Source organism: Acanthaster planci, linkage group LG04 (genome assembly GCF_054643075.1).
Source record: "Acanthaster planci isolate LZ-2023a linkage group LG04, COTS_SCS, whole genome shotgun sequence".
NCBI classification, from domain to species: Eukaryota; Metazoa; Echinodermata; class Asteroidea; order Valvatida; family Acanthasteridae; genus Acanthaster; species Acanthaster planci.
The window spans coordinates 7,719,552-7,728,748 of NC_141780.1; the positions used below are offsets into that span (position 1 = coordinate 7,719,552).

General features: G+C 48.0%; 1 protein-coding gene across 1 annotated transcript; it reads left to right on the forward strand.

The window, feature by feature from the left end:
• The first annotated feature begins 1,023 nt into the window (after window positions 1-1,023).
• LOC147799345 (uncharacterized) lies at window positions 1,024-8,098 on the forward strand. The gene is made up of 4 exons (XM_087135462.1): window positions 1,024-1,441; window positions 1,594-3,913; window positions 4,549-6,712; window positions 7,139-8,098. Exons 1-4 carry the CDS (start codon window positions 1,024-1,026, stop codon window positions 8,096-8,098), a joined length of 5,862 nt encoding a protein of 1,953 aa, XP_086991588.1.
• Window positions 8,099-9,197: the final 1,099 nt, after the last annotated feature.

Genomic DNA, 9,197 nt, shown 5'->3' on the forward strand with positions numbered 1-9,197 from the left:
TGGACACTGGGTCCCAGGTGACCACAATTACCTGTGAATTTGTCAAGCAGCATCCGGTACTTAGCAGCCAGAAACCACGACCAACAGAGATGTCCATCAAGGGAGCTGGAGGACAGCCAGTTCAACACTTCGGGGTCATCGCAGTAGATGTCCACGCCATGGGTCAGTTCATAGGCAAAGTCCCAGCGTTTGTGGTGCCGCAAACCGAGTTTCGGCGAGACACCTTAGCCCTCGTTGGAACCAATGTGATTCGTGCATGTAGAGATCAAATGAATTCGTCTTTGGGAAAGCGCTTCATGGAGAGTAAAGTGCTGTCACAGTCTTGGTTTCAGGCCTTCCAGTTCGTTAATGGGGAAGGGGCTGACCTTGCCGGCGAGGATGGACAAATTGGGTTTCTGCGCTATGTTGGGAGACGTCCATTAGTAATACAACCTGGTGCAGAAGCTACTGTTCCAGCTAGACTACCCAACCACACCAGAGGGAGAAGCTTCACTGCGTTAGCAGAGGGCACCAACTGCAAGGGCCTAGTTGCAGGGAAGATGTTGGTGGATGTAACAGGTCGGAGAGTACCAGTTCGGCTGTGCAACACATCTGACCATGCTGTGGGGGTAAGACGACATGAAGGGGTGGCGACGCTCTGTTGTGTTACCGAAGTCCAGCCAGTGACCACGCCCTCTCAAGATGTGGCTATTATGGAGCAAGCGGTAGGTGGCTCTTGCAGTTTGCAAGACATCAACTTCGAAGGTGTCGACTTCACCCCATCGCAAACGGAGGCGATTGAGCAGCTACTCAGACAGAATGCTGATGTTTTCTCGCAGAGCCCTTTCGACATGGGTGTTACCAGCACAGTGGAGCACGAAATCCCACTCACCGACCCAACCCCCTTCCGACTACCAAGACAAGAATTCCAAGACAACGAGAGATGCGTTTCCACTCCAAAGAATAGATGAAGCTTTGGATGCGCTTGGGAAGGCCAAGTACTTCTCCTGCCTTGATCTGACCTCAGGCTACCACCAAGTGAAGATGGCATCTAAGGATCAACCGAAGACGGCCTTCACGTCCCCGATGGGCTTGTTTGAATTTACGAGGATGCCATTTGGCCTCGTGAATGCACCGGCCACGTTCCAAAGGCTAATGTCGGTGGTGTTTGGCGACATGGCGTTTGAGAGTGTGTTAATTTACCTCGACGACATCATCGTCTTCAGTAGCACTGTAGAGGAGCACGTAGACCGCCTTGGGAGAGTCCTAGCCAGGCTACGGGAACACGGGCTGAAACTGAAGCCCTCAAAATGCCAGCTTTTTAAGAGAGAAGTGCAGTACCTTGGCCATGTAGTTTCTGCAGAGGGAATCGCCACTGATCAGGCAAAGGTTGCTGCAGTGAAGAGCTGGCCAGTTCCACAAAGCAAAAAGGATGTCCGCAGCTTCCTTGGGCTCACCGGAGGTTCGTTCAAGGGTATGCGAAAACTGCTGCTCCTCTCTTCGCATTGATTGGAGGCAAGCGAGGCTCGAGAGACCCCCCCTTCAAATAGAGCAATGAATGCCAAAAAGCGTTCACCACCCTGGTTTCCAAGTTGACCTCTGCACCAATACTAGCTTTTGCAGATTATAGCGTACCATTCACCGTGCAGACAGATGCATCCCTTGATGGCGTGGGAGCTGTCCTGACTCAAGAACGAGATGGCAAAGAAAGGGTCATCGCATACGCAAGTCGCACCTTAACAGAAGCAGAGACAAAGTACCCTGCTCACAAACTAGAGTTCAAGGCACTACACTGGGCGGTAACGACTAAGTTCAGAGAGTACCTGTACGGCAACCGACTGACCGCAGTGACTGACAACAACCCACTCACGTATGTCTTGAACAAGGCGAAGCTTGATGCTACCGGTCAACGTTGGGTTAGTGATCTTGCCGTTTTCAACATGGATATCATCTACCGGCCAGGCAAGTCTAATGCCAATGCGGACTCTCTGTCCCGGATTCCAAGATCTGATGTGGTGAGAATCCTGGACAAAACAGAGGGTAGCACAGGTCAAAATGGAAGACAGGAAACAAAGGACGCAAAAACATCAGCAGCCAAAACAGATGCGGGTAGTCAGGGAGAAGATGGCATGGCTTCCATCGAGGGGCAGGAACAGCAGCCGAGGGCGAACCTTGAAGATAAGGCTGTCAGGCATGTCCATCAGCTCACAACTGGTACGAGGAGTAGCATACCACCACCCCCAAGCATAGGGCAAGCATCAAACAGCATGGGAGATCACCCATCTCCCATGAAGTCTTCTTCCGATGCAGCCTTAGACAGAGATAGCAATGAAGTAGGTGCCAAGTCTTCTTCAGAAGGAGCCAAGGTGGGCACATATGTTGATCTACCAGGAGGCCTTCGTCTGCTTGAGGCACGGCAAGAGGACCCGACAACTCGGCGTGTTGTGGAGTTGAAGTCAGCCCAGCCAGGGAGGCCAAGTCGAAGAAGAATGGCGCGGGAAACAAAAAAAGTTAAGACCCTACTTCGAGCTTGGGACTTCTTGGCTGTGAGGCAAGGTGTCTTGGTCTACGAGAAGGACCAGGAAGACAGAGATGAAACACCAACCTTAATAGTGGTCCCCAAGGAGATGAAGAGGCCTGTCCTTCAGCATGTTCACGACCTGATGGGACATCTTGGCTTTAAGAAGGTTTATCAGCATGTCCGGGATAGGTACTTCTGGCCAAGTACGTACTCTGATGTGAAGTCGTACATCGGCAAGTGTAAAAGATGCGCCCTGAGAAAAACACCAGACACGAAAAGGCATGCAAGTCTGCAGAGTATCAACACAACACGGCCCTTGGAACTTGTCTGCATAGACTTCCTAAGCTTGGAGAGGTCAAGAGGAGGCTTTGAGCATGTACTTGTGGTCACTGATCACTACACCAGATACGCACAGGCGTACCCGACTCATGATGAGAAGGCAACAACTGTAGCGCACGTCCTATGGGAGAGGTACATCGCCAATTACGGCATCCCTGAGCGACTCCACTCGAACCAAGGAAAGAGTTTTGAGTCGGCAGTCATAAAGGAGCTGTGTCACCTGCTGGGCATGAGGAAGAGCAAGACGTTGCCATACCACCCACAAGGCAACGGTATGACAGAGAGGTTCAGTCGCACATTGTTGTCGATGTTGGGAACCCCTGAGCCAGCACAGAAATCCAACTGGGCAATGCACCTCCAGACCCTCACATATGCCTACAACTGTGCCAAACACTTGATGTATATGAGAAAGCCTCGTCTGCCAGTCGATCTCCTCTTTCGGCCAAGGTTCCAGGAAGCAGAAGATGTCCACCCACAATCCACCTATGTTCAGCAGCTTGGGGAACAGCTACAAGAAGCTACAAGGAGGGTGGAGCAGTTGGCAGAGGTGGCCAGGCAGAAACAGAAGGCGACATATGATAAGAAGTCGAAAGATCTAGCCCTTCATCCCGGTGACCTTGTACTGGTGGCCAACAAGTCGCTACGGGGTAGGTGTAAGCTGAAAGACAGGTGGGAGTCGGTACCCTACACAGTCCTCAGTCAGCTGGGAAACCTACCAGTATACACGGTGCAACTCCTAGGATCAACAAAGACGCGCAACATTCATCGGAACCTTCTCACTATCTGCCCTTTTGACGTAGAAGAGCCAGCATCTGTCATCGATTCTCTTGCACCCCCACTGCAGTTTCAAGATGTGGCAACAGATGGCATTTGTGCATTCCCTCCACCACTGCAGTTCAGCGATGTGTGTGCTGATGTATTGAGAACAGGGGACAGCCCGTACAGCGACATGGATGATGAGGCATCTACCTCAAGTGGCACCGACATCGATGAAGCTACTGACTCGTCCAGCTCAGAGAGTTCACAAAGGTCTATCTATCGGCGCCCAAAGAGGAACATCAGACCACCAGTGAGGTTTGGGGACTGGAACTGAACTCTTAGAGAGTGAATAAAGAGAAGTTAGAATTATTTCGTTAGACATTGCTGTGGAAAGCAATGATTTCACAGGGCGTGGATGTAGAGGGGACACTTTTCACTTAAGTCCGCGTTGGTTAATAATTTAAGTCGGTGTTGGTTAATAATTTAAGTCGGTGTTGGTTAATAATTTAAGTCGGTGTTGGTTAATAATTTAAGTCCGTGTTGGTTGATAATTTAAGTCTGTGTTGGTACTGGTTGACATTTGTCTTAGTTTAAGCAGTATTGTTGGTTTAAGTTAATTGGTTACGAGTTGAGTATATTTCCTGGTCTATACATTTAAGAAACACAGCTAAAATTACTGGTCCTGATTGAGAGGTTTGTTTTGGATTTTTACTCAGTTCACATTGAAGTAAATATTTTTTTGTTGTTCTTTGCTTGTTGAAATCAAATTTGATCTTCCTTTGTCATTTCTTTTTGAGAATATCCTGCGACTCTTCCTTTTGATCCCTGGTTCATGTTGGTTCTCGCGAGTTCCCCCATTGTGTGTCTTTTTTCCAGGTTACACCTACCACATGCAACAAAGTAGTTGCCAGTGAGCACACTGCTTAACCTCATTTTACCTTTGGTACAAGAGTTAAAGAGGTCCTGAGCCCAGAGAAAATACTGAAAGTTCTGGAGTTGGATTTTGCCGAGACGAAAGGTGGGCAACCCTACTCAGTTGAAGATGAACGCTTCCTGAGCATCCTAGAGGAAGGAATAAAGAAAAGACCTGACGATCACTACGAGATGCCCCTTCCGCTGAAATCAGAGGCTGCAGTTTTGCCAGACATGCTTGCAGAGAAACGGAGCAAACAACTCTCAGCAAGGTTCAAGAAAAACCCCAAGTTCCATGAAGACTACAAAAACTTCATGAAAGAAGTCACTTCAGTCTGCGCTGAAAAAGTGCCGGCAGATCAGTTGAACAAACGGGATGGGAAAGTAAATTACATCCCCCACACTGGAGTGTACCATCCAAAGAAACCGGATAAAATTCGTGTAGTATTTGACTGTTCAGCCAAGTACAGTGGGGTTTCCTTGAACGACTACCTTCTTCAGGGCCCAGATATGATGAACGGCCTGCTGGGCATTCTGTGTAGATTTAGAAAGGAAGAAGTAGCCTTCTCTCTGGATTTGAAAAGTATGTATCACCAGTTCTTCGTTGGCGAGAAGTATCGCGACCTACTAAGATTCCTCTGGTGGGAGGATGGTGATCCAAGGGGGCCGTTAGTAGACTACAGAATGAAGGTTCACCCCTTTGGTGCTGTGAGTTCGCCAGGTTGTGCGAACTTCGGCTTGAGAAGAGCTGCAGATGATGGCGAGAAAGAATTTGGTGCCGATGCTGCTGAATTCGTTAGAAACAACTTCTATGTTGATGATGGGTTACGGTCAGTACCCACAGTTGAAGAAGCATCGGACCTCATCAAAGCAAGTCAAGGGCTGTGCGCCAAAGCCGGGTTGAAGCTCCATAAACTTGCTTCCAACAAGAAAGAGCTCCTGGAAGCGTTTCCGGCAGAGGAAAGAGCAGGAGGCACCCGAGCAATTGACCAAACAGTAGACAGAATGCCAATGGAACGGGCATTGGGTGTCAGTTGGTGTGTAGAAAGCGACACATTCCAATTTTGCATCGAGTTGAAAGACAGGCCTCTGACTAGACGTGGGATCTTGTCAACTGTAAGTTCCGTTTATGATCCCAATGGCTTTGTTGCCCCAGTTATCCTACAGGGAAAGAAGATCTTGCAGAAAATGTGCAAAGACAAGTTGCAGTGGGATAGTCCAGTACCAGATCAGCTGCAGCCTGAATGGGAAAGATGGCGTCAAGAAATCCTGAACCTGGACAAAATAGAAATCCCGAGGTGCTTCAAGCCAAGCAACTTCGGAGCTGTGAAGGTCACGGAGCTTCACCATTTCTCAGACGCTAGCCAGGATGGGTATGGCCAGTGCTCATATTTGCGGCTCATCAACAAGGATAACAGAGCACATATCTCCTTCGTCATAGGAAAGGCAAGAGTGTCCCCCCTGAAGCCTGTGACCATTCCCGGACGGGAGCTTGCTGCGGCAGCTGTGTCAGCATCAATGAGTGAATTTCTTCGCAGAGAACTGGCCTATGAAAACATCAGGGAGTTCTATTGGACTGACAGTAAAATCGTTCTGGGCTACATCCGTAATGAAGCCAGACGTTTTCACGTATATGTTGTTAACAGGGTACAACTTGTCAGAAATCTCACAGATCCAGAGAAGTGGCTGTATGTGGATACAACAGAGAACCCCGCCGATGAGGCATCACGTGGGCTGACGGTGAAGCAGCTGACAGAAAAGTCCCAGTGGCTACATGGTCCAGAGTTCCTGAAGATGGACGGACCATTCCAGCCCCCACCAGTTGTACAAGTGGCGCTAAATGAGTCTGATCCAAATGTGAGAAAAGCTTCAGCCCTAGCAACCAACGCCGAATGTGACAAGAACAAGAGCCAAAATCACTTTGAGACAAGTCGACTTGAGGGTCTCTCATCATGGAACCGAGCTCGAAGAGCAGTAGCTCTCTGCTTAAGATTTAAGCAGAGGTTGAGAAATAAAGTAATCCAGAAAGGCAGTCAGGAGGCCAATACTCAACCACCCACCCCAAAGCAGCCCATGACTGTAGCAGAAATGCATGATGCAGAGATGGAGATAATCAGAAGTGTTCAGCATGAGCATTTTGGTGCTGAGTTGCAGGCACTACAGAAACTTGAAGTTGCTGGTGAAGTAGAAGATAGACATGCTGTAAGAGTAAGAAACGTAAGTGTGAGAAACACAAGCTGTTTGTACCGGCTAGATCCATTTCTCGATGAGCGCGGTCTCATCCGTGTTGGTGGCCGAATCACCAAAGCAGAGCTTTCTTCTGATGTCAGACATCCTGTCATCCTGCCACATCGAAGTCATGTTACCAGTTTGCTGATTCAACATGTGCATCAGAAATGAAACCATATGGGTCGAGGTATGACTCATAATGAACTGCGTCAAAATGGATACTGGGTCATCGGCGGTTCCTCGGCAGTCTCTCAGCACATTTCCAAGTGTGTTGTGTGCAGAAGGAATAGAGGCGCCTTTCAGAAGCAGAAAATGGCAGATTTTCCTGCAGACCGAGTCGAGCCGTCCCCACCATTTACATATTCAGCAGTCGATTACTTCGGGCCATTCCTTATTAAGGAGAAGAGAAGTGAGTTGAAGAGGTACAGTGTCATTTTTACCTGTATGGCCTCAAGAAGTATCCACATCGAGACAGCAAACTCGTTGACCACCAACTCGTTCATTAATGCCCTCCGGAGATTCCTGAGTAGGCGTGGTCCAGTGAGGCAGATTCGCTCAGACCAGGGGACAAACTTGGTGGGCGCTCGGAATGAGCTGAGGGAGGCCCTGGCTGAAATGAACCAGGATGAGGTGCAGAAATACCTTCTGTTCAATGACTGTGATTGGATCTCCTTCAAACTCAACCCTCCTCATGCCAGTCATATGGGTGGTGCCTGGGAAAGGCAAATAAGAACCGTGCGAAGCGCACTAGCCCCGCTGCTGAAGCAAGCAGGAACCCAGCTAGATGACGAGGCATTGAGAACTTTGATGACAGAAGTGGAGTCCATCGTAAACTCAAAACCACTCACCTGCAGTAATATGTCTTCTGCTGACGCTCCAGAACCCTTAACTCCCAATCACCTGCTCACTATGAAGACGAGAGTCGTCCTTCCACCCCCTGGAAATTTTCAACGTGAAGACCTCTATTCCCTGAAATGGTGGAGGAGAGTTCAGTATCTTGCGAACCAATTCTGGCAGCGGTGGAGAAAAGAAATCCTCCTTGAGCTCCAAGGTCGTGAAAAGTGGCAAGTACCTAAGAAAAACCTCTCCGTGGGAGATGTAATACTCGTCCGGGATGAGTCAAGCCCTCGTTGTCAGTGGCCTCTAGCTAGAGTGAAAGAAGTCTTCCCTAGTGATGATGGAATGGTCAGGAAAGTAAAACTCTTAATGGGAGACCGGAACCTAGATGTCAACGGGAAACAAAAACATCCCCCTCAGTTCTCTGCAGACCAGTTCAGCAGTTGGTTCTTCTGTTCCCTACCCCTGAGCACCCTGACACAGAGGGAGCGAGCCAAGGGGGAGCGAGCCAAGATGGAGTGAGCCATTCTCAGGAGACCTAAGGATTCCCCAACGAGAAGCCTAGTCTTAACAAGGAGACATCTGTTTGACTGTTAATCAAGCTTTATTTTTGGACACCAATGAATCAATGCAGAATCAGCCAATTTTTTGAACCTTTTAACTGCATCATTTATTCGCAGTTAGGGGAGCCATGTTGCTGTAGCATCAGTGCAGCAAAAACTTCGTCTAAATTTAAATTAAAATTACATTTGTGTTTCTTTTAATTAGTCCTATAATCCCGCAAGATTTGGAAATTTTCTGTATAATCTCGTTTTGGCACAATTTAATAGTTTCATTTCGCATCACATGTCGCCAAACCATTACATCATGTTTTTGTAGGCTGTGCCTAATTGACATTATAAGCTTCCTCCCAGGGCATGTGAACAGCTGTGCATTCATCACACTTTAGATATGAGGATGCATAAAAAACAACGTTTTTTCCTCAGACACGAGTCAGCAGTGTCTGACAATGGCATACATTTGCCAGTAAAAAGTTTCGTTAATCAAGTTATAATTCCAGAGATTGATTATTATGTGATTCCCAGATAATTCCCACGATTTTTAAGATTCCTAGAGAGCCCTTTATGGTAAGATTTGTTATATTTTTTACCATAAAAAGTACATGTCAAATTCGCAAACTTCATAAGATTTATAAGACTTAAAGGTTTTCATGGTGAAAGAAACTAGATCTATAGTAAAGATTGCGGTAACACCATGTATTTATCTCTTCTTTGAGTATGTGTGGTTCTGAGAAGAACCGGGGAATAACTCGACGTTTCGAACAGTGTACTCTGTCCGTCTTCAGGAGACTGCAGGATTCTAACTGGGAGTGGAGCTTATATGGTGTAGAGAGGGATCCAGATGTAGGGATTAGCTCGGTGAGGTGTTAAGGCGGGAACAGTGATGGCGGGAACAATGGATGCTGCACTGGATCTTGGGGCTGCATGCACACACACACAGCTAATCCCTACATCTGGATCCCTCTCTACACCATATAAGCTCCACTCCCAGTTAGAATCCTGCAGTCTCCTGAAGACGGACAGAGTACACTGTTCGAAACGTCGAGTTATTCCCCGGTTCT

Excerpts from the sequence above, each read along its gene's own strand:
- LOC147799345 (XM_087135462.1), top strand. The coding sequence starts at position 1,024 with ATGGCATCTAAGGATCAACCGAAGACGGCCTTCACGTCCCCGATGGGC. Across the intron at positions 3,914-4,548 it reads AACATCAGACCACCAGTGAG|AGTTAAAGAGGTCCTGAGCC; the intron begins GTTTGGGGACTG and ends CTTTGGTACAAG. Across the intron at positions 6,713-7,138 it reads AAGTAGAAGATAGACATGCT|GAGAAGAGAAGTGAGTTGAA; the intron begins GTAAGAGTAAGA and ends TTCCTTATTAAG.